Source organism: Aspergillus karnatakaensis (genome assembly GCF_047715665.1).
Source record: "Aspergillus karnatakaensis strain CBS 102800 unplaced genomic scaffold BJY04scaffold_46, whole genome shotgun sequence".
NCBI classification, from domain to species: Eukaryota; Fungi; Ascomycota; class Eurotiomycetes; order Eurotiales; family Aspergillaceae; genus Aspergillus; species Aspergillus karnatakaensis.
Genome location: NW_027395758.1, coordinates 139,982 through 160,588, shown reverse-complemented (window position 1 = coordinate 160,588; position 20,607 = coordinate 139,982). Strand labels below are relative to the sequence as shown.

The 20,607-nt window shown below is 50.1% G+C and overlaps 10 protein-coding genes across 10 annotated transcripts; 5 read left to right on the top strand and 5 right to left on the bottom strand.

Annotated features, from left to right (window-relative positions):
* Window positions 1-58: 58 nt before the first annotated feature.
* BJY04DRAFT_221146 (uncharacterized protein) lies at window positions 59-2,527 on the bottom strand (the record flags this gene model as incomplete). Its single annotated transcript, XM_073717030.1, has 2 exons — window positions 59-2,168; window positions 2,238-2,527. 2 exons carry the CDS (start codon window positions 2,525-2,527, stop codon window positions 59-61), a joined length of 2,400 nt encoding a protein of 799 aa, XP_073568237.1.
* A 222-nt stretch (window positions 2,528-2,749) lies between these two features.
* On the top strand, window positions 2,750-4,588 carry BJY04DRAFT_195991 (alpha/beta hydrolase). The gene is made up of 6 exons (XM_073712300.1): window positions 2,750-2,890; window positions 2,977-3,097; window positions 3,168-3,244; window positions 3,311-3,511; window positions 3,564-4,361; window positions 4,419-4,588. Exons 2-6 carry the CDS (start codon window positions 2,988-2,990, stop codon window positions 4,481-4,483), a joined length of 1,251 nt encoding a protein of 416 aa, XP_073568236.1. The 5' UTR covers window positions 2,750-2,890; window positions 2,977-2,987; the 3' UTR covers window positions 4,484-4,588.
* Window positions 4,569-7,437, bottom strand: BJY04DRAFT_195990 (elongation factor G). Its single transcript, XM_073712299.1, has 3 exons — window positions 7,190-7,437; window positions 7,005-7,116; window positions 4,569-6,945 (listed from the first exon to the last, which is right to left on the bottom strand). Exons 1-3 carry the CDS (start codon window positions 7,399-7,401, stop codon window positions 4,861-4,863), a joined length of 2,409 nt encoding a protein of 802 aa, XP_073568235.1. The 5' UTR covers window positions 7,402-7,437; the 3' UTR covers window positions 4,569-4,860.
* Window positions 7,438-7,691: 254 nt separating this feature from the next.
* Window positions 7,692-9,083, top strand: BJY04DRAFT_195988 (LYR motif-containing protein 2). Its single transcript, XM_073712298.1, has 5 exons — window positions 7,692-7,964; window positions 8,022-8,079; window positions 8,136-8,218; window positions 8,271-8,294; window positions 8,350-9,083. Exons 1-5 carry the CDS (start codon window positions 7,884-7,886, stop codon window positions 8,407-8,409), a joined length of 306 nt encoding a protein of 101 aa, XP_073568234.1. The 5' UTR covers window positions 7,692-7,883; the 3' UTR covers window positions 8,410-9,083.
* On the bottom strand, window positions 8,349-9,466 carry rcf1 (respiratory supercomplex assembly factor RCF1). Its single transcript, XM_073712297.1, has 3 exons — window positions 9,293-9,466; window positions 9,148-9,218; window positions 8,349-9,081 (listed from the first exon to the last, which is right to left on the bottom strand). Exons 1-3 carry the CDS (start codon window positions 9,331-9,333, stop codon window positions 8,657-8,659), a joined length of 537 nt encoding a protein of 178 aa, XP_073568233.1. The 5' UTR covers window positions 9,334-9,466; the 3' UTR covers window positions 8,349-8,656.
* A 537-nt stretch (window positions 9,467-10,003) lies between these two features.
* Window positions 10,004-12,102, top strand: BJY04DRAFT_229792 (threonine dehydratase, biosynthetic). The gene is made up of 3 exons (XM_073719134.1): window positions 10,004-10,262; window positions 10,328-10,544; window positions 10,597-12,102. The coding sequence occupies exons 1-3, from the start codon at window positions 10,077-10,079 to the stop codon at window positions 11,895-11,897; spliced, it is 1,704 nt and encodes a 567-aa protein (XP_073568232.1). The 5' UTR covers window positions 10,004-10,076; the 3' UTR covers window positions 11,898-12,102.
* Window positions 12,103-12,253: 151 nt separating this feature from the next.
* Window positions 12,254-13,181, top strand: BJY04DRAFT_195976 (50S ribosomal protein L36). The gene is made up of 3 exons (XM_073712296.1): window positions 12,254-12,645; window positions 12,739-12,773; window positions 12,842-13,181. Exons 1-3 carry the CDS (start codon window positions 12,379-12,381, stop codon window positions 12,879-12,881), a joined length of 342 nt encoding a protein of 113 aa, XP_073568231.1. The 5' UTR covers window positions 12,254-12,378; the 3' UTR covers window positions 12,882-13,181.
* On the bottom strand, window positions 13,182-15,561 carry BJY04DRAFT_195971 (NAD-dependent succinate-semialdehyde dehydrogenase). Its single transcript, XM_073712295.1, has 4 exons — window positions 15,194-15,561; window positions 15,049-15,136; window positions 13,717-14,986; window positions 13,182-13,657 (listed from the first exon to the last, which is right to left on the bottom strand). The coding sequence occupies exons 1-4, from the start codon at window positions 15,314-15,316 to the stop codon at window positions 13,540-13,542; spliced, it is 1,599 nt and encodes a 532-aa protein (XP_073568230.1). The 5' UTR covers window positions 15,317-15,561; the 3' UTR covers window positions 13,182-13,539.
* A 180-nt stretch (window positions 15,562-15,741) lies between these two features.
* On the bottom strand, window positions 15,742-17,949 carry BJY04DRAFT_195970 (uncharacterized protein). The gene has a single exon (XM_073712294.1). The coding sequence runs from the start codon at window positions 17,764-17,766 to the stop codon at window positions 15,808-15,810; it is 1,959 nt and encodes a 652-aa protein (XP_073568229.1). The 5' UTR covers window positions 17,767-17,949; the 3' UTR covers window positions 15,742-15,807.
* A 500-nt stretch (window positions 17,950-18,449) lies between these two features.
* On the top strand, window positions 18,450-20,597 carry BJY04DRAFT_195968 (alpha/beta hydrolase). Its single transcript, XM_073712293.1, has 5 exons — window positions 18,450-18,846; window positions 18,903-18,944; window positions 19,007-19,384; window positions 19,442-20,105; window positions 20,174-20,597. The coding sequence occupies exons 1-5, from the start codon at window positions 18,530-18,532 to the stop codon at window positions 20,348-20,350; spliced, it is 1,578 nt and encodes a 525-aa protein (XP_073568228.1). The 5' UTR covers window positions 18,450-18,529; the 3' UTR covers window positions 20,351-20,597.
* Window positions 20,598-20,607: the final 10 nt, after the last annotated feature.

Below are 20,607 nucleotides of genomic sequence, written 5' to 3'. Positions count from 1 at the left end.
ACCCCTGGCAGCCCGACATGGCGGGAGTTCCATGACAGATGCATTGCTTGAGAAACAATCATATACCCAATGGAACAAGACCAGTTGGTGCCCCGTAGAAGTCCTTCAATTCCTCCTCTTCATCTTCAACGAGCCCTTCCGCATTTTCGAAATCCGACTCCTCACCCATGATCATACCTCGTGACAGCTTGCTGCGTCCATTGACCAGGTTGCTTGGGACGGGGGTACCGGCCTTCTTATCGGTTTCGGAATCATGGTCTTCGACGGGATGATCGCGCGGGAGTTGGTATGCAAGAAACCCGTCTGGAGCGCGCTCAGCGCGGTCCATGATCTCGTTCATGTATTTGCGTACCTCTTCCTGCGGCTTCACAACCCGAGCAAGCGGTTCAAGGACCTTTGGATTGGTGCTGTAGATGCGGAAGGTGACGGGTTGGTAGTATTCCTTTAAGTTGGAATCCATGGCCTGAGTGGTCTTTTGCTCGACCTGACCATCTTGGGGACTCGGTTTAGAGTCTAAATGAGAAGGGTCGGCTTTCACTGGATTGCTGCCTTGTGGATTGGTTTCTCCATCCTTGGATTTGTCCTTTTCGTCGCCAGGCTTGTCTTTGTTTTTGTCGGCTTTCTTCGATTTCGGCGCTGACTTGCCCTTGGCCCGAGATGGAACGGCTTCTGGAGGAGCTTCGATCGGAAACGGCACGGTTGGATCTACTTTCTTGACAAGTAAGAAAGAAGCAAGAACGGTGGTTCCACCCGGGAGCCATTCTAGAATTGTGTTTTCGGGGAATAGATAGCGATCTCCTGACCCTGCGTGGCCAGAAGTACTGCTTCCATAAGGTGTAAGAGGAGAAGTGAACTCAAACACTACTGACTTGTAGTTTAATCGTGGAGGAGCCGGAGGCCGTGGAGGAGTAGCACGGTAATAAGGCGCTGGTGAACTGTACTGAGGGGGTCGAGACTGAATTGGTTGACCCTGGTACGGAGGTTGTTGATACTGCTGTGGATATTGTTGACCCGGTTTTTGGCCGCTAGGCTGCTGTTGCGGGGGGGGCGGCATTGTCTGCGCTGTTGCGGGACTTTGGTGCGGGCCTGGGCCCACGCTGGGACTCGCGACCTGAGGAGCTTGTGCTTGAGCAGTCGTGGTCACTCCAGGCTCCTGTTTAACCTGAGGTGTTGTAGGCACCGCTTGAGATGGTTGCAGGTTTGGTGAATTAGTACTCGGGTTTTGAGGCGTTGCACCAGCTTGCTTTTGCTTGGGTACCTGCACCTCTACTCGAGGTCGTGCCGGTTGCGTTTGTGTTGAGGGTTGTTGGCCTGGCTGGGAGGACTGTTGTTGGGGAGTCGCCGGCAGTGGCTGTGGCGGGGCTTGTGATGATGGCTGCTGAGGTGTTGGGGGGGGTTGAGGTAGCGACTGGGGGCGTGGAGACGGTTGCGCTGGGCTAGGAGTTGGTGGTTGAGAAGGCTGCTGCTGCTGCTGTTGACGGCGCTGCTGTTGCTCTCTTGCACGTATGATGGCATTTAACTCATCGATATGGGCTTGGAAAGTTCGTAGCTGTTCTTGGGTGGCATTGGTCGAGGCAACTAAACGCATTAAGGCCTTCAGCTCGGGGTCTTGTGCGGCACGCGTAGCAAGCATCTGAATAACCGGGTCTGGATTCGCTTTCGGTGGTTGAGGAGGAGGGTTTTGGTTGTTCGCCGGTCGCTGAGCGGATGGAGGACCAGAAGGACGGTGAGGGGTCTGATTCGGCGTTCTCGCGGGTTGCGGAGGCGGCGGGCGACCCTGTTGATAAGCCTGTTGTGCCGGTGGAGTGCCATGTGAGGGTTGAGGTGGGTGTGTTCGCTGGGTCGGGGTATTATGAGGCGCCTGAGGGTAGGGCTGATATTGTTGAAAGTTATTGGGATGACCATAATGAACCATTGGTCGTTGGGCTGGAGCATATTGGACTGGCGGCGGCGCGTTGGGGTCTTTGACAGTGTACAGCATTGCATCGAAAAGATGAGGACCTACAACGATGTTGCAGGGTCCGACTTTCGACATTGACTCTTTGGGTGGGTTTTTGCCTTCGATTTGATCCCTCTTCGTCTTCTTGGGTTTAGTCCAATACCGCTCGAGAATACCGTCGCTGAGCCATTTCTTCTTTGACCGTTCTAGGGAGGCGAGAAGCACCGCACTACGAGTTACCAGTTAGCCCACAGACAAGATCGAGCCGTTGTAGCGCATTGGGGCAATAAGATTATACCTTTCCGCAATCGACTGGTACTCTTTTGGGGAGAGATTGGCGGGTTGCGCTGAAGGAAGGGTCGGAAGAGGGTCGACATCTTTAATCTTCGTGGGTAGCGGCGGTTGAATAACTTCAGGTGGATTGGGCGTTGACGACGGGGATGGAACCACAGCCGGTGTAGAGGCCTTTCTTCGCGACGACGGTTGTGGCTGAGCTGGGGATGATGCTCTCGTGGTCGCTTCGGAGACTCGTCGCTTCGCCGCAGGCTCGCGACGCTCACGGGCGGAAAGTCTGCGTTTTTCTGCCATGGAAGGCGATGCGGGGAGTGACTCAAGAGGTACGCCAAAGCGGAAGTCCACGGAGAGAGACGGGTGGCATTTCACGAGTTGTTGGGTTGAAATCGAGGGAGTTGTAAAGATTGAGTTCGGATGAAAGACAAGGCGACCAGATCAAGTCCATGGTGCCTCAGGCATGAAAGAGCTATCTTCACCAAAGCTGCAATGTAACTTCGCTCTCCTCTCTACAACTGCCTCCCTTCTGTTGAATCCTCTTAGAAAATCTATCTGTGATACTGCATCAGTAAGTCTCTACTTAATTCTAGGACCCAGATGTCTACTTGAGGCAGCGCTTTCCTCATCTCCGTTATATTACCTTATCTTCTCTGCCCCAAAGTATGTGCATGCATTTGAGATGGCGAATTCGTTTTAAACAGGGCCCAACGTCCAGTCAGAATATATTTGCTCACATGGTTATAAAGTCTCACCGATTATGGTTGAATTCAACCCTCTTTTGAAGAAGGCCTACTGGTCTTTAGCAGCTGCCGGTCTTATCTATGTGGGCATTGTCTGTTCCCTTACCTTCCCAACAGTCCAAAGATTGTATGTCGCCGGACCCCTAGTCTATGTGGCCTTGATCGAGAAGGATTCAACTCACATTCTTGCTGGAAAGTGCTCTTTACGTGAATCAAATCAATCCTGCCCTGTGGTGGGAGGACGTCAACGTGGTGGAATCGTTCGGATTCTTAAGTAAGTCTTTGGTTATAACAGAAAGAGCGCATGAACATCAGCCGTTTAGATGCTGAGCTAGCTTAGATACACAAGTTCAGCCGTTCAATCTAGCCACGTTTGATAACGAAACCATCTATGGCTGGCACCTTCTTCCTTTGCATCTCTGTCGAGAGCATGAAGCTGTGCTGGACAATGGCATTCCTGCAAGTCCCGATGGTGACTACACACAGACTCAAGCGTTCAAGCTTCTATCCAGCAACCCTAACGCGAGGGTAGTCGTCAGCTGTGAGTATTTAGGCTCCATTACCGACTCAGAATCAACTAAAGATGCTCGCAGTCCATGGCAACGCAGCCCACCTAGGCTCAGCCCAAAGACCCGAAACATACCGTATGCTCCTCGGACTATCAACACCTATGGAACCGGTCCACGTCTTTGCCATCGACTACCGCGGTTTCGGGGTGTCCACCGGCTCACCCACAGAGGAAGGCCTAATTACGGACGGAGTCACCCTCATCAACTTCCTCACCTCCACCCTCAAGATTCCTCCATCTCGAATCGTGATCATCGGCCAGAGCCTCGGCACAGCCGTCAGCGCGGCCGTGGCCGAACGATTCATCTTCGGCTCACCTGACCCAACGGCAATCCAGCCAGCCCTCAGGGACCCCGAACCATTCGCCGGCGTCATCCTCTTGGCATCTTTCAGCAACCTTCCTAACCTTGTCGAATCCTACAGCATAAAGGGACTGACACCCCCCATTCTCTCTCCGCTCCGCGGATACCCCCGGATCCAGAACTGGGCGAGAAGCCACATCCTCGACCGGTGGGATACTGAAGCACGAGTTGCAAGGCTAACGGGCGTCAACAGCACACTGGATACTGGCTCCGCATATGCAGAGAAGGATCTAGATCTGGTAATTATTCATGCTAAGAACGATCCTGACATTCCCTGGTATGAGGGCCGTCGTGTCTGGGCCGCTGCAACGGGTGAACGGGAGAAATACATGCCTGGTGCTCTGAGTTATGAGAAGAGGGACGCTAATAAGGGACCCAATGAAGTTCTTGTTTGGGAGCATAAGACTGGAAAGGACTCTGGGGCTGTGAAAAGGGTGAGATGGGAGCGTGTTGCTTATGGAGGTAAGCTGTTCGATTCTCCATCATGTGTTGGAAGTGTTCACTAACCGTTGACAATAGGGCACAACCGCGTGGCTACCTTTTCAACCGCCGCGTTAGCTGTGTTGAGGGCGTTCGAAGAGTAAGGGATGGTTGGGAAATGGAGGAAGGAATAATCTTGCTAGGAGATCTAGAAACAAACATTTACTGCGCCATTTACGCATGAGTGAGTGGAGATATAGTTTCATAAGATTAATATATACAAATTTGTTACATGATATCCCTGCTTTTATCCTATATTATCGCCGAAAAAAGAAGACAAAATGGCGCCAATGTGATGTTAAAACAAGAGAGAAAGACAAGCCAACAGGGGCGGTCTAAGTCGCTGGTATGTAAATAGGTAATACATGGTTCCAAAATATGGAAGAAATCGATCGAAATGTCGTCTCAAGATACCCCTCAACAAAGTAAGATGAAGAGGAAGTATGTGCGTAAGAAATCTGGTGGAAAAAGTGATCTTCACTTATTTCTTGTGCCTGTCGGCCTGGGCCTGCAGGTACTTCTTGATGAGTTCCTTCTGCTCGTGAGGAGGGGCTCGCTCGTAGTGGCTGAATTCCATGGTGTACTCGCCCTTGCCCTGGGTAGCGGCGCGGAGCTGGGAGCTGAAGCCGAACATGCCGTTCAGACTGCAGTCAGCGTAGACTGTGAACTCATCGACACCAACTTCGGAGTCGTTAATGGTAGCGTTGCGCTTGTTCAGTAGTGCAATAACGTCACCTTGGAACTCGGCGGGGGCGGTGACAACGGTCTTCATCAGGGGCTCAAGGACAGCTGGGTTACTCTCCTTGAAAGCCATGCGGAAGGCCTGTTGGGTGGCGTTCTTGAAGGCCATTTCGGACGAATCAGTCATATGGGTAGCACCGTCGTTGATGACCATCTTGGTTCCTAGCACCTTATGGCCGATGAGAGGACCCTTGTCGCAAGAAAGATGGAAACCCTTTTCACAGGCGAAGATGAATTTCTCAGAAATACTTCCTCCAACAATCTGCTCCTCAAATACATTTTCTTCAAGCTTGCCAGTAGGCTCAAGCCAGCCAACAACGCGGGCATAGTCACCGGGACCTCCCGATTGTTTCTTGAGTAAGTGGTCAAACTCAACACGCTGGCCAATTGTCTCTCGGTAGGCAACCTGGGGCGGGCCAGTCTCGCAGTCGACGCGGTATTCACGGCGCATACGCTCAATATAGACTTCAAGATGGAGTTCACCCATACCGGAGATAATGGTCTGCTCACTCTCGGAATCATAGGTAACCCGGAAAGTGGGATCTTCTCTCTGGAAACGGGCCATGGCTTTAGAGAAGTTGGCACCATCCTTGTTGCTCTTGGGTTTGATCGAGAGCGAAATAACGGGTTCCGGAACGAACATGGAAGACATGCTGTACGCGAGTTGACCATCGGTGAAAGAGTCACCAGAAGCACAGTCAACACCAAACACGGCACAGATCTCACCAGCTCCGATCTCAGTAACGTCCTCCATCTCATTGGAATGCATGCGAACGATGCGGGGAATCTTCACTTTCTTGTCGGTACGTGCATTAAAGACATTCATACCCTTCCGAAGACTGCCTTGGTATACACGGATATAAGTCAGCTGTCCGAAGTTGCTCTCTTCCAGTTTGAAAGCAAGGGCAACCAATGGAAGAGAGTTGTAGGGGACAAGCTTCACAGAAGCCTCGTCGCGCTTCTTGTCGAGGGCTTGATTCTGAACCTCTGATGGATTAGGAAGATAATCAATGACACCGTCCAACATGGGCTGGACCGATTTGTTCGCGAGCGCTGAGCCCATGAATACAGGGCTGAACTTCAAGCCGATAGTCGCACGGCGAATGGCTTCTTTGATTTGTGTCTCAGTAGGCTCCTCTTCGTTCAAGAAGATCTCGGCAATCTCGTCATCGACGTCGGCAAGAGTTTCGATGAGCATCCGCCTCCTCTCCTCGGCAATGGCTTTGACTTTCTCTGGAATTTCATCTTTGATGACAATCTGCTCGCCGCTAGACCCGTGGTTGTAGATAGCCCTCATGCGGATCAAGTCGACGACACCCTCAAATTCATCTTCTGAGCCAATCGGGACCTGGACGGCAGCAGCAGGCATCTTGAGCTTGGAGTTGATTTGCTCGACGGCCTTGAATGGATTGGCTCCCATGCGGTCCATTTTGTTCACGAAGGAGATGCGGGGGACGTTATAACGTCTCATCTGGCGATCGACGGTGATTGTTTGTGACTGCACACCTGACACAGCGCATAAGATCATGACTGCTCCATCAAGAACGCGTAGCGCTCTTTCCACCTCGATAGTGAAGTCAATATGGCCGGGGGTATCAATCAAGTTCATGTGGTATTTCTGCTCCTTGCCATCATCGTCCTTCTTCACCCAGTCACAGAATGTAGCTGCCGACTGAATGGTGATTCCTTTTTCACGTTCCAGGTCCATAGAGTCCATCTTAGCTCCAACAGCGTCGCGACCTCGAACTTCGTGGATAGCCCCAATACGGCCTGTGTAGAATAGGACTCGCTCCGTACATGTGGTCTTACCGCTATCAATGTGCGCCTGTAAAGGACATGATTAGTTACTGTGCATGAATTACTTATAAAGATCGTGAGACAAACAGCAATACCAATGTTTCGAACTCGAGATAGACGTTCCGCCTCTACCGGATCGAGGTTGTCTATGATAGCCTCCTGTGACAGGGTCTCGGGTGATTGAGCAGCCGCTTCCAGGCTAAAGGGAAAAGAAAACTAGGTTAGCAAAAACGAGACGATAAAAGAGAGCCTAAGTATGCAGAAGTACTCACACAGCTGCGGCAGTAGCTGAAGCATTGCGTATTTGCTGATAACGCCTGTTCAATACTGACTGGAATGCCGGACTGGCAGAACGGAACACCGCGGTCGACGCGCATCGTCTGGTAAGAAGAGTCTGAGACTGGAGTCTGACAGGGCTTCTGGTCAGGCCAGAGACAGCACGGTATGGCAACCGTGCGAGAGATGGACACCTCATAGCTACCATATGAGCAACCAGTGTTGATCAGCGGGCGTGCTTGACTCTCCAGGGCGCAAATCTCCGCCTCTCCTCCGAAAAAAAAGTTCGGGGAGCTCAGGAACAGTCACATGACCCGCATAGATCGGTAAACACTCGGAGCCTATTCGTCCATCGAATTTCTAGGCAGTAACTTCGAAATACCCTGGTTGTACATATGGCAGGATATCCTAGAGAGCAAACAGCATATATTTGTCGAGACATTCTACGCAATGCAATGGTCATGGTCGCATAATGTTCATCCTCGTTGGAGATGATTGTACATGTAGGTAATATTGGTTTGTGACAATACGGTCCTAGCGCCTAACCACCACCGCCTTCTCTTATGGCGCCACCCTTCTATGTTCCTCCTGGGAGGAGCAAGTGAATCTCGGGATTTTCGCGGGATCGAGCTTCATGATATAGATTACGCTAAACCCGCAGAAGTAGCTCCTCTGACATGATTAGGCGCAATGCGGACGTCGTGGAAACTGTTCGCCGCGGTCCCCAGGCCATCGTCGAAGCTCAGGAAGCCCACTATTAGCCTAGACCATGTGAGAATGCTATATTGATGTATGAAAACAATGCAACATGCTAATGAAAGGTTGCAGTTTATACAAAGGCAGCGCGTGATCGCGCTTTGGCGCGATATCGTCAGAGCATTAAACAGTCAGTACATGCTATACCATTCAATAGGTTGTCTATATTCACATTCTACATTGTAGAAGTTCCGAATTCTCCGACTAAAAGCGAGCTGCGGGACTACGCGCGCAGCGAGTTTGAGCGCCATAGGACTGTCACTGACTTGGTTGGCTACCCCTGTATAAGTCAAGATGTAAGAAAGCTAACGCCCTCTGAAGCAGCATATTCGGTATCTCATCTCGGTAGGCGATGCTCACTGTTCATGTGAAGAGACCATCCAGTCACTGACCAGCCCAGACGGGACAATCCGAGTTCGATATGATGAAACGCTACATTAACGAACAAGCCGCGGCATGAAGCCGACGTCTAAAAAAGACATGGCATCAAGCCATTCAAAGTCAAACAATTTATGTCAGGAAACCGGTCCCTTTTGAGTTATCATGCGACCGGCGCAAAGCTACAAAATCCAGCTAGCTCTTAAAGTATACCCCGGAAAGAAAGAAATATTTGATAGTATATGTACAGTCCCAAACGCCTGGGTTTAGAAGAGGAGAGCAACTGGGCAATAATACATATGGAGTAATATAAGTCATCGTTGAAAGGCTTAACCCCGCCTTGACATTAAGTCTCTGACAGCATTTAGTACCCCGATAGATTTTTCATCAGCCGGCTCTAGGGCAGACCGAGCGGCGTCCTGCTCCGGGGATGCTGGCTTCTTGCTTGCTTCTTTCGCCGCGGCTTCAATAGCAGCATGGCGTTCCCTCCATTCCTTATCCTCCTTGTCTCGAATCTCTAGTTCGCGCAGCCATGCATCCCTCTTTTCTTGACCCCTCTTTAATTCGAGAGCCTGTTCAAATTCTCTTCGCTGCGTTCGCTCCGCTTTGTAGTATACCCCACCGGCGACCACAGTGATGAGGGTGAATGCTTGGGCATAGATACGCCAACGGAACATACGGTTCATTTCAACCGAGTCACCGGCCTTCATTGATCGATAGGCCCGATATAGCGCATAACATGTAGCAGCACATCCTGTGAGTCTGAAGTTAGTCGGAATCAGGCATTTTTTCTCCTGTACCTCATCATTCCCTGACTCACCTACTGGCACCCAAGGCTCCTCCGTAAATCTTCTCCGAAACTTCTGAAGAGGAGTTTCCTCCTCAAACTGACTAGCACGCGACTGTTAGAAGGGATCCTCGGCGCAGTTTCAGGACATTGCGTTTAATGGTTTGCGAGAACGTACTCGTTGCCCTCGAACGAAGACGGGAGGGGATCGCTGCTCATGATGCGTGATAAATCGAGGACAAAGAATAATGATTAGGACCTGGGCGCAACGGTCACAAATATGTCGACAATTGGCTGATTTGATGTTGGAGGCGTGCGGTGACGTCGGGAGTGATTCCCCGGAAATCCAAGGGCATTATTTTTTGTAAGATACGATACCGTATCAGTAATTATTATCATACACCGTTAAGCTGCTGGCTGGCAAACTAGGACCAGATATCTGGGAGATCACGAAAGCTCACCTACCCAGACCAAGATGGGTGTCTATAATTTGAGCCAGCTACTTGGGAGCAGTATGTAATGTAGAGCGAACCCTTTGCATTGCAACCGATCTCGCTGCTTCTTACCATTGCTGGCCATTCGGTGTATCAGATACGAATAGGCGTTACACAGAACTTGATTGCTTTTCTCGGTTGGGGTATGAGTACTCCCGTCCTTCTTTCAGCTTCGTTATCTATTATTTAGTGTTCTAAGTAGTGAGTATAAATTGTTAGGGTATCTTCCTCGACTCGACACCTGCGGCGGCAAGTACAGCTCCGTTTTAGGCAAATAGGGCTCATATTGAGGGTTGATGACATAAACATCCCGCGCCGATCACGGAATTTTTCAGACTCCGCCGAAGAAGCAAGTCCAGTCATAATAATACCCTCCCATATATCTTCCACCATATCATATCTTGACAATCGAACAGTTTTCCTTCTTACATTCCTATTCTGCTATTCGCTGGAATAAGGCTCTCGAAAATGTCTGAAAAGGCGTCAACAAATGGCGCAACAACCCCGTTGTCCTCGAAACTGAGCAACTTGGCTCTCACAGAATACTCTGCCATCCCCACCCCTACATCGGAGAAGGAAGAGTACAGGGGACCGAACAACCCGCCCTCATGGGACATTCCTGATGCCTTTCTACTCCCCAATGGCTATCCAGATGTACGATTTCGGCTTGTCTAATTTTTTAAGTTATTTCGCTTCTGACGAGACTCTTATCTATACAGTATCTCCGATTAATCCTGACCTCCCGCGTTTACGAGATCACCACTGAATCTCCGCTTCACCATGCCATTAATCTCAGTAACCGTATGGAATGCCGAGTTCTTCTCAAGCGGGAGGATATGTTGCCCGTATTCAGCTTCAAGCTCCGTGGAGCATACAACAAGATGGCTCATCTGACTCATGAGCAGCGGTGGAAGGGAGTGATCGCATGCTCAGCAGGTAAGACTACCAGGAGTGACAATATGAAGCGGCCACTGATTTTATTGGTTAGGCAACCATGCTCAGGGAGTCGCGTACTCTGCTCGCAAACTGAAAATCCCGGCGACTATCGTTATGCCTTCAGGCACCCCCGCCATTAAGCATTTGAATGTCGCTCGACTTGGCGGTAGCGTGGTTCTCCACGGAGATGATTTTGATGCTGCAAAGGAAGAAGCTCACCGCTTGGAGAAGCAGCACGGTCTCACAAGCATTCCCCCATTCGATGATCCATATGTTATTGCTGGACAGGGAACCATTGGAATGGAGATACTGCGCCAGGCAAATCTAGATAAGCTTGAAGCTGTATTCTGCGCTGTTGGCGGAGGTGGTCTGATCTCCGGTGTCGGTGTCTACTTGAAGCGTATCGCACCCCACGTCAAGGTCATTGGCGTGGAAACGCATGATGCCAATGCAATGGCCCAATCCCTCGGCGAGGGTTCCCGTGTGTTGCTGAAGGAAGTCGGCCTCTTTGCAGACGGGGCTGCAGTCAAGACCGTTGGATCTGAATGCTACCGTGTGGCGCGCGAGGTGATCGATGAGGTCATTCTTGTTTCGACCGATGAGACTTGTGCAGCCATCAAGGATGCATTCGAGGATACGCGCTCCATCATTGAGCCCGCCGGTGCTCTGGCTATTGCAGGTCTCAAGAAGTATGTTGCGAAATACCCTAGTCCTCACATCAACCGCGAACTTGTTGCTATTACCTCTGGGGCAAACATGGACTTCGACCGGCTACGATTTGTTGCGGAACGCGCCGCCCTCGGAGAAAAAAAGGAGGCTCTCTTGAGCGTTAAGATCCCAGAAACGCCTGGTGCCTTCAGCAAGCTAGTAGAGGTCATCCTTCCTCACGCCGTGACCGCATTCAGCTATCGCTATGCCGACGACAAGACTGCCGATGTCCTCATGGGTATTCAATTATCTGCCTTAACTGGACAAGACGACTTGGCGAAGATTATGGCTGAGCTGGTCAGAGGTGGTATGACTGCAAAGGACCTCAGCGAAGACGAGCTTACGAAACGGCATGTGCGCTTCTTGGTCGGCGGACGCAGCGATGTCAATGATGAGCGCTTGTTCATGTTTGAGTTCCCAGAGCGGCCTGGAGCACTCGCAAAGTTTCTCACGACTCTTCGCCCTAGCCAGAACATTTCATTGTTTCACTATCGCAACTATGGTGGTGATGTCGGCAAAGTCCTAGCAGGAATTCAATGCCCTGAAGGCGAGAAAGAAGACCTTGAGGCATTCCTCCGAGACCTTGGTTACCCCTTCAACGAGGAGACCGAGAACGAAACTTATAAGACCTTCCTTCGTCGTTGAAGATGTCCTGTACAGTTATGCGTTTCTGAGTCATGTGTTGCACTGTTATACTAAGCGGAATATGGCGTTCAGGCTGGTTTCGGGTGGAATTGTCGGTTTGGTTGAACGGATCAATTGTAGTATAGACTTGTAATAGGCTTTTCTTACACGACTTCTAGATATCTTTCTAGCTGCAACAATAACGATAATACCAATAGAATTGAAATCCGCACTGCTATACTTCATTGCTTCATCGACTCCTGCATCCATACTACATAGAGTTGGGGTTATTCGTTGACCAATCACACCCGATCACAGGCCGGAATCCCGGCAAAACAGAAGCTCCGTCATCTTTTCCTCCTTGCCCTCAGCCAACCCGCAAGGTCGATGTGATTGAGACAGCGAGAAAATACCAAACATCAGCGCTTCACGTTTCCTCAACTCTCCTAGTGAAGTCCTCGTCGAACCCCTCCGCTGAGAATCTCCAGAAGTGAGAACGAAAATGGTCTCCCTCAACTCCCTTCTCGGCTCCTCGACCGCCCTCCTCCGCCAGATCCTCCCCCGACACAATATCGCCATCTCCCGGCCATTCTCGCAATTATCGAGGTTGACGATCGGAGATGGATTGAGGTTCTTGCGGTCCGGCGCGGGTGCGAACACGAGTGTTCTTTCTGCGGGTGCGGGTGCGACAGCTGTGAGCAGACAGGTTGAGCAGGTTCGTGGGATGAAGACGAGGTCTTCAGTCAAGAGGCTGTGTGATGGGTGCAAGGTATGTTTCGGATTAGCGCTCTTCTATTGAACGCCTACATCTTTTGGGGATTTGAATGGAACAAATTGGCTAATAGCGATCTTGTGGATTTAGCCTGTGCGGAGAAAGAACCGGGTTTATATAATTTGGTGAGTGGCTTATACCCTCTTTTCAGCTACGGTGGATTGGCTTTTTGCTAACGGTTGCTTGACCGTAGCTCGAAGAACCCGAAACACAAGCAGCGTCAAGGGAAATGAAATGACAATAAAACAACTTGAAGTGGGGTGGTAAGGAGACAATCACCCACGGGGACCAGTTATGACTGCGATCTCTCGGCTCTGCGTGTATAGCGATGGAAGGTCGAAAAAGATGCGGACCGCTGTGCTATCTCTCACCGATACTCGACCCTGACACATCTTCGATACCCGTTCTGGACACTTTCTACGGTTCAATGGGACATGACCAACTGGCTGGTTTGGTTGCGGCGCATATGTTCTGTGATGTATTATTTGCATTGTATATTATTAGATCTGGGCAATACAATTTTCCTCTACTTTAGTTGAGTTTTCGTGGGAGTTGCAGGTGTGTACCCAGTGTGTATGTTGACTAGCGGAAGAAAGTCGCAAGATTTCGAAGGAGCAAAAAAAATCCGCGGTTCATCTCACCTATCTGAAGCAGGTTTCGTGCCTTCCTTGACATGTTCCCTTCGGGGGTACCTCCAATGGGCTCGAGTTTGGTCGTGCCGTCTTTTCTAGTACGCAGCGTACCAACTACTTATCCCGTTGCCAGTAGTGGTATACGTGCGACGCTTCGGAGCATATTCGCTGTAATTTATGTCCGTTAATGGGATATCAAAACATGTCGCTTGGATGAAGCCGAGCATGCGTTTTTGCTAATGTCTATGTTTTATTTCCATCATGACTGCAGAGGCTCGCCCATTCCACCGAATGTGACGCTCTTGATCGTAAGGAACTCCTCAATACCATATTTGCTGCCTTCACGGCCAAAACCACTTTGCTTGACACCGCCGAACCTAAGAAACATAGTTAGCTGTGTGCCTAAAACCCTATACTTAGTTTAGATTTGACTTACGGAGACGCCACATCACTGATAAGACCTGTGTTGGCACCGACCATGCCCACTTCCAGAGCCTCAGCGACGCGGAAGATGCGCTTGATGTTTCCGCTGAAGAAGTATCCAGCGAGACCAACTTCGGCCTTATTAGCGAGATCAACCACTTCCTTCTCAGTCTCAAAGGGGAAGAGGCCGGCGACAGGGCCAAATGTCTCCTCTGCGGCAAGCTGCATATCTTTGCTCATATCAGTCAAAACGGTAAGATCGTAGAAGTTCGGTCCAAGATTAGACAGCCTGTTGCCTCCAGCGACGAGCTTGGCGCCCTTGGAAACCGCGTCCTGAACGTGCTGGTCGACCTTATCGATGGCGCGGTCGTGGATGACAGGGCCGTGAGTAATGCCTTCTTCGAAGCCAGCGCCGACCTTAAACTCTTTGACCTTAGCAACGAAGCGCTGAACAAATTCGTCGTAAATGCCCTTCTGTATATAGATCCGATTTGCGCAGACGCAGGTTTGGCCGGAGCTGCGGAATTTGGAAGCGATTGCGCCTGCGACGGCGGCATCGAGGTCCTCAACATCATCAAAAACAATGAACGGGGCATTTCCGCCCAGTTCCCAAGATACCTTCTTGATTGTTGATGCCGATTGCTTCATCAGGAGCTTACCAACGTTCGTTGAGCCGGTGAATGACACTTTGCGGACCTCAGAGTGTGTGGTGATTGTCTCGCCAACTTCCGGTGTGTTCTTCAAGGCTGTGACAATGTTGACAACACCCTTTGGGATTCCAGCACGGTGGGCTAATTCTGCAAGGGCATTCGCAGTGAAAGGTGTCTCTCCAGGTGTCTTCGTGACCACTGTGCAACCAGCAGCAAGAGCGGGGCCGATCTTTCGAGTGATCATAGCAGCTGGAAAGTTCCAAGGTGTGATTAACCCGCAAACACCGACAGGTTGCTTAACAGTTATCACGCGGTTTCCTGGAACCGAAGCTGGAATAGTATCACCGTAGATGCGGGGTGCTTCTTCACTGAACCATTCGAAGAAGCTAGCTGCGTAGTTCACCTCGCCTTTGGCATCTGCGAGAGGTTTTCCGTTCTCCCATGTGATGAGTGTCGCCAGATCCTCCGCATTATCAATCATAAGTTGATACCATCTTCGGAGCATCCGGGCTCTTTCGCGGGCTAGCGTTGTCCGGAATTTTGGAAAAGCCTCTGTGGCCGCCTGTATGGCCTTCTCGGTATCTGCTGCGTTGAATTCCGGGCATGTACCGATAAGTTTTCCAGTGGCAGGATCTTCCAGAAGCATCAGTCAGCAACCATATCTGCTATACCGCATCAGAGCGTGGCACGCATACCATGGACCTCGAAGGTCTTCCCCGACTCCGCATCCACCCACTCGCCATTGACATAGGCCTTTTGGATGAAAAGCGACTTGTCTTTCAACTGAAGACAGTCTCATTAGCCATGCTTCTACTACTAGTGTTGTTATGTGCTACCCACCGGAGGGATTGTGTAGTTCGTGGCCAAAAACCGCTTAGCATGGATATGAGAAGGCATTGTGAAGGGGTATATTGGTCGTGGTCGCAGTAGTTGCTTTGACACGGATCGCATAACCCTTTCCATATTTATATAGAGCTCTAATACGTCTCGAAAAGTCGGGGAAATGACCGAGAGGACGACGACAGGACTCGGGTCGTTTTTCCTTATCAGTTCTCGCGTGAGTTGGAGTCAACACTCGATCGCGAAAGCTGGTTTGATAGGGTAACACTATCCGGGACAGAACTTAGGCGGAAGGAGGGATCACCGAGTTCAAAGAGAATGCGACCAACCTGATTAGCGAAATCTCAAACTGTCAAGGCTCAAATGGCTTGTCTTATGCTGTTTTACTTCCAATCCTCCCGGCGAGGGGAGCTATATAGCACGTGACTGTACGTCATGATGAGCTGAGGGCAGCCTTACGATTGGCTGCCCTTCCCGAAACCTTATCAAAGTTCCATGTGATTGGCTACGGATTCCGAGCTGCTCTATCGGCTTTCTGTGCGATTGCGATTGCTACTAGTCAGTTCAGCATAGAAAAGAAACAGTTTATCAGTTTATCATGAGTCCCGATTATGCTAATCAGACATGTCAGAGTCGTAGCCAGATTGCATGCCGCTGCGCTTTTGCGACCTACTACCTGTTGTTGGGTTATAGCTTGGATGCATCGTTTTCAGATGTTGATTGAGATTCCATCTTCGAGAGAATCCCTTTGTATGGCGACGGCATTTCTTAAAGGGACACACCAGTGTAGCGATTTTGTTAGGGTTGTCTTCATTGCCAGACGAATCTTGATCACCGGGCTGAGATACAGCTCTAGCAGCTGACTGAGTAGAGCGGTTCCTGTTAGAAGCATCCAGAGAGGACGGGCGCGAAAGAGACTCCCCGGGTCCTGGTTGGGTCAAAAACCCCTCTGTAGACAGCCAATTGGATACGTTCTCGATGAAATGCAGTCCTGCCTCTTCAGGCATAGAAGGGGCTACTTGATCGTCACCCGTTAGGGCGCAGAATCTCTCAGTCGCACGCTGGAGTACTGCAGGTGAGATCCCTATCATGGAGGCTATTCCTGCCACGTCTCGCCAGTCTGTTAGCCTTGGTTGACCATCGCTATTTGTAGATGTAGAGCGTGAACGCGGCCGTCTTGGAGTGACTGGTGTGGCCGAGACGCTCTTCCTCCGAGGTGATTGGGACGTTCTCCGTGGACGTTTGCGTCCTCTTGAATGGTTTCCAACTGGCTTCATGGCTTGTCCTTTGACAGAAGATGAGGGGCGTGGATAGACGCTGACTTCATGAGTGTAGCGATCAGCCTCCGAGTCCCCCTCATGTACGTGTCTGGGACAGACACCGCTCATGCCAGAGTGCCCTGAGGAGCTACGTGTTCGCTTTCTGCCTCTTGACCGACTGCGATTCGATTGTTCTTCATCGTGCCGTGACGCACCGTGAAAGCTGTGAAGACCATGTAGCAAGTGTTCTAGTTGAACAATGACATTGCGGGAAAGCGGCCGCAGTTTCCGTCGTGCCTCATCGTCATCTATTTGGATGACTGGGCGCATGGAGACCCCTGAGAATTCGGGATCACTCCCCCATTCGGCAGTAGACATATCATCATCCGGGTCTGACTTTGGAATAGATGTACCAGACACATCCTGATGTGCTCGGAAACTCGAATGTGGGATCGTATTCGAGTGTATTTGTTGGTGTTCCATATCTGCCTCTATGCCAGAGACTGCGGCATTTGTATCAGACAAAGTAGGGCCCTTCCTTTCTCGTCCGGATGACCTAGTGGATTTTCTCGACCGAAACCTTTCCTTTGCTATTTTCAACAGAATCGCCGCAATAGACTCCTCAAGCCAGGCACTTGGGCGGGAATCTGGCTTCATTCTGAAGGTCCATTTGTCATCTTCCAACCTCCGAATGCGCTCATCCGCACGGGGTACTTCATCACTTGGCATGGGCCATGCAGTCCATTCTTCCAGGTTGCTGTACAGATCGCCATCGTCCACTTTGATGTTTTGTGTCTCGCTGTCGCCCTGCTGAGCCGCCCCTCGCGATTGCAGAACGTGGGCATTATACAAGTGAGCTGCCAGATCTCTTGCACGAATCTCTTCCAGAGAATTGACAATCTCTCTATCGTCGCGAGTCAATTGTAACCACAGATCTGCAGGCCCATGAAATCGGTTAGGACGGTAAGGTGGAGGTGATGAAGAGCTCCTAGGAATCTCAAGGAGCCTAGAAGTTGATTTTGTATTGGTGGCATTATTTTTTGGCACCGTGAAGAGACCAGTCTCGGACTCGGACGCTTCATCGTCGATAGGGAGGTAAGCTAGATCGACCTCCGAGTCCGAGTACTCAGCATTTTGGCCACCGTTCCCTATGGCGCCAAAATCAGAATGTTCTATAGCACCATTTTGTCGAGGAAGCCGAGAGTAATCTTGCTCGAAAGCACCTTGACTGGAGCCACCGAATAATGACCGATAGGGTTGCGCAGATAGAGGGACGCTGGAGTGTCGGGAGTGATCGTCCGAGTCAGAGGACATGCCTCAATATGTATCATGGCCCCTGGAAATCAGAGCACAAATTAATCAAAGTGCCGCAACGTCGAATGTATAGCATGTAAGGCAGAGACATTAACATCAACACGATGGCAGCTTGAATGTTTCTTGGTGTCGATTCAAGTCCTATGCCATTTTTCTGACGCCCGATAAGATAAGAGCCGAGCTGTGTTTGCTCAGTTTGCACTTATCTTTAGGTGGAGATCACATGACATATCATCACTTCTATTCCTCTGCCTGCGGGTGGTCGGTCTTCTACCTAACTTCAATGATGCTCGTAGGATCAGGCACGAGTCACTTAGGTAGGCTGCAAGTCCCAAGAGTACCTCGAGGCAAAAATCATGACGCAAAATTATCGCCACTGCCCAGGCAGATTGAGTTGTCCTTGGCGGGCAGCGGTGCGTGCTACCGTTTTGGGAAGCCCTGATGCTATTTCAGGGTACTCGCAAAACTGAATCAAAGCATCGTACGAGGAGACTTCAAAGTTCACAGATTCGGTTCACATGCTAGGAGCCTAGCGCCCATTATGGTTAAGCCTTCCGACAACCTTAAACCCCCAGATCTACATCATGTTTTTGCCTGCTCGCAAAGCTCGTTGTTCAGCCACTACGATGCGCCTTGATCATCGCCATGCTTGGAAGACATCATTGCAAAGGAATTTTCTCTATATAATGGCTTGGGAGATGCCCCGAAGCAAACAAGATGTTTCTAATCTCAACTCAATATAAATCAAAATATTCAGTCGAAAATGTCGTGGAAATATACGCTGCTCCAGGCCGCTTCCCTTGTTGGCGCCTACGGTTCTTCGCTCATTCACCCTCATCATGCACGGTCCGAAAGAATCAGCTGGGGTCCATGTGACTTCGGAGATGATACTCTTCAATGTGGCAACTTGTCTGTTCCCTTGGACTACACAGATCCCCATTCGAATGCGACGCTCAAGTTGCAGTTGCTTAAGGTACCTGCTGTCCACACCCCCAAGAAGGGAAGCATTTTGTTCAACTTCGGCGGACCCGGCTTGGAATCACGCATGTCACTGGCAGCATATAGCGCGAGATATCTTGCGTAAGTTTCCATGTTTATCGAGCCCCATTAAACCCTAACTGATTATATGACGGCAGATCCACTGGAGGCGAATACGATCTTATTGCGCACGATCCACGGTAAGCTCATAGGACTCTACACACTAGGATACCAATCATGGAGAGAAGCTAACAACCATCAGAGGAACGGCGCAAACCTTTACCGCAAGCTGCTATAATTCAACCGAAAAACGGGAGGCCGACTTGCTACATATTGGGAATATCGCAGACCCGGAAGATATCCCGGGGATTGGTAAACTCTGGGCCGGGTCGCAGGTACTGGCCGACGCATGCTATAATTACCCTGGCTTTCAAGAAAAGGGCAGTCTCGTTGGTACGGCATTTTCAGCCAGGGACTTAATGCAGATTGTTGATGCGGTTGAACCGGATGGGCTCCTTCGGTACTGGGGCATATCCTATGGCACAGCTTTAGGCGCTACTGTTGCTGCATTATTCCCCGATCGGATTGAGCGTATCGTTCTGGATGCCGTAATGAACCTGCACCAGTTCTTCAATGGATAGTGCGTCATGTTTTTTTAAATCCTACTTATGGGTTGAAGCTAACTTAAGTCATCTAGTGACACTGAGGTTTATGCCGACTCTGACACCGTCGTTCACAATTTCATCAAAGAGTGCCTTGATTTACCAGAACTCTGCGGCTTCAGCCACCGCAACAGCACTGCAGACGAGATTGAGAACGATCTGTTCAACCTTCTCTCTGATCTTCGAAGGGAGCCAATTGTCCATGGCTCAACTATCATTGACCCTACCCTCGTGCGCTCATTCATCCGCTACACTCTCTACAACCCCATCAGCTACTCTAATCTGTCCATCGCCCTTGACGCCCTACTCCCTCCTGTAAACACTGCCTTATTTATGGAGATACACGATGTACACATGGGTAGCAACATTGATTCCCTCGCCGCTGATGAATCCCCGTTCGCCATTCACTGCGGCGACAAGCCAGCGTCGCAACCTACCTTGGATAAGATGAAAGAGGTGTTTGAAGAGCTCAACAGCGAGAGCAGATTCATAGGTTCCTCTGGCATTGGACTCCAAGCACTCTGTGCCAACTGGAAGATTACAGCCAAGGAACGGTATGAGGGGAACTTCGACGTCCGAACAAAGCACCCTATGCTTGTTGTTGGAAATACTTTTGACTCGGCAACGCCTTTTCGGTCAGCTCAAAATCTCAGTGCGATCTTTGAGGACAGTGTTTTGGTTGAGCATGGAGGTTTCGGGGTATGTTTTAATATGTCCCCTTGCATAATTTACACACTTGACCCAGGCTGACCTATCTTCTTACGCAGCATGGGTCTACAGTACATGGATCAGAGTGTACGGCTCGGATTATACGAGACTACTTTGCTGACGGCACGCTCCCTGCGCCAGATACATTCTGCGAAGTCAGCTATCATCCCTTCGAGGCGAAAACATTAGATGATGTTTTAGAGGAAGCTGGTTTTTACGAAGATCTGATTCAGTAAACACAGGCGCAGCATATGTCATTTTTTACCATCGCTCCATGTATAAGTCTACCTTGTCTGCGTTCTGTTTGCATTTTCTTCGAATGATCATATGGTTTCAGCATACACCCATTCTTTACCTTTAGAACGTAATGCACAAGTTTCCGTTCGCGTTATGTGGATGGGCAACTATCTGTCAAGCAACTGTATAGAATATTGTATACATTCTGATCTGCTTCTGAAAAATTCAATCAAAGGTTGCAACGAATCTAGACATA

Bases quoted from the DNA above. Each gene is read 5' to 3' on its own strand.
- BJY04DRAFT_195990 (XM_073712299.1), bottom strand. From the start codon at position 7,401: ATGGTAGCTATGAGGTGTCCATCTCTCGCACGGTTGCCATACCGTGCT. The intron at 7,117-7,189 runs GTGAGTACTTCT...TTTTCCCTTTAG, and splicing joins TCAGCTACTGCCGCAGCTGT to CCTGGAAGCGGCTGCTCAAT. The intron at 6,946-7,004 runs GTTTGTCTCACG...TGTCCTTTACAG, and splicing joins TTCGAAACATTGGTATTGCT to GCGCACATTGATAGCGGTAA.
- rcf1 (XM_073712297.1), bottom strand. From the start codon at position 9,333: ATGAGCAGCGATCCCCTCCCGTCTTCGTTCGAGGGCAACGA. The intron at 9,219-9,292 runs GTACGTTCTCGC...GTCGCGTGCTAG, and splicing joins TCTTCGTTCGAGGGCAACGA to TCAGTTTGAGGAGGAAACTC. The intron at 9,082-9,147 runs GTGAGTCAGGGA...TCAGACTCACAG, and splicing joins GGAGCCTTGGGTGCCAGTAG to GATGTGCTGCTACATGTTAT.
- BJY04DRAFT_229792 (XM_073719134.1), top strand. From the start codon at position 10,077: ATGTCTGAAAAGGCGTCAACAAATGGCGCAACAACCCCGTTGTCCTCG. The intron at 10,263-10,327 runs GTACGATTTCGG...TTATCTATACAG, and splicing joins TCCCCAATGGCTATCCAGAT to TATCTCCGATTAATCCTGAC. The intron at 10,545-10,596 runs GTAAGACTACCA...TTTATTGGTTAG, and splicing joins AGTGATCGCATGCTCAGCAG to GCAACCATGCTCAGGGAGTC.
- BJY04DRAFT_195976 (XM_073712296.1), top strand. From the start codon at position 12,379: ATGGTCTCCCTCAACTCCCTTCTCGGCTCCTCGACCGCCCTCCTCCGC. The intron at 12,646-12,738 runs GTATGTTTCGGA...TTGTGGATTTAG, and splicing joins GGCTGTGTGATGGGTGCAAG to CCTGTGCGGAGAAAGAACCG. The intron at 12,774-12,841 runs GTGAGTGGCTTA...GCTTGACCGTAG, and splicing joins AACCGGGTTTATATAATTTG to CTCGAAGAACCCGAAACACA.
- BJY04DRAFT_195988 (XM_073712298.1), top strand. From the start codon at position 7,884: ATGCGGACGTCGTGGAAACTGTTCGCCGCGGTCCCCAGGCCATCGTCG. The intron at 7,965-8,021 runs GTGAGAATGCTA...GAAAGGTTGCAG, and splicing joins CCACTATTAGCCTAGACCAT to TTTATACAAAGGCAGCGCGT. The intron at 8,080-8,135 runs GTCAGTACATGC...TCTACATTGTAG, and splicing joins TATCGTCAGAGCATTAAACA to AAGTTCCGAATTCTCCGACT.
- BJY04DRAFT_195970 (XM_073712294.1), bottom strand. From the start codon at position 17,766: ATGTCCTCTGACTCGGACGATCACTCCCGACACTCCAGCGTCCCTCTA.
- BJY04DRAFT_195971 (XM_073712295.1), bottom strand. From the start codon at position 15,316: ATGGAAAGGGTTATGCGATCCGTGTCAAAGCAACTACTGCGACCACGA. The intron at 15,137-15,193 runs GTGGGTAGCACA...GACTGTCTTCAG, and splicing joins CGAACTACACAATCCCTCCG to TTGAAAGACAAGTCGCTTTT. The intron at 13,658-13,716 runs GTAAGTCAAATC...TATGTTTCTTAG, and splicing joins ATCAGTGATGTGGCGTCTCC to GTTCGGCGGTGTCAAGCAAA.
- BJY04DRAFT_195991 (XM_073712300.1), top strand. From the start codon at position 2,988: ATGGTTGAATTCAACCCTCTTTTGAAGAAGGCCTACTGGTCTTTAGCA. The intron at 3,245-3,310 runs GTAAGTCTTTGG...GAGCTAGCTTAG, and splicing joins GGAATCGTTCGGATTCTTAA to ATACACAAGTTCAGCCGTTC. The intron at 4,362-4,418 runs GTAAGCTGTTCG...CGTTGACAATAG, and splicing joins GGAGCGTGTTGCTTATGGAG to GGCACAACCGCGTGGCTACC.
- BJY04DRAFT_195968 (XM_073712293.1), top strand. From the start codon at position 18,530: ATGTCGTGGAAATATACGCTGCTCCAGGCCGCTTCCCTTGTTGGCGCC. The intron at 18,847-18,902 runs GTAAGTTTCCAT...ATATGACGGCAG, and splicing joins TATAGCGCGAGATATCTTGC to ATCCACTGGAGGCGAATACG. The intron at 18,945-19,006 runs GTAAGCTCATAG...AACAACCATCAG, and splicing joins CTTATTGCGCACGATCCACG to AGGAACGGCGCAAACCTTTA.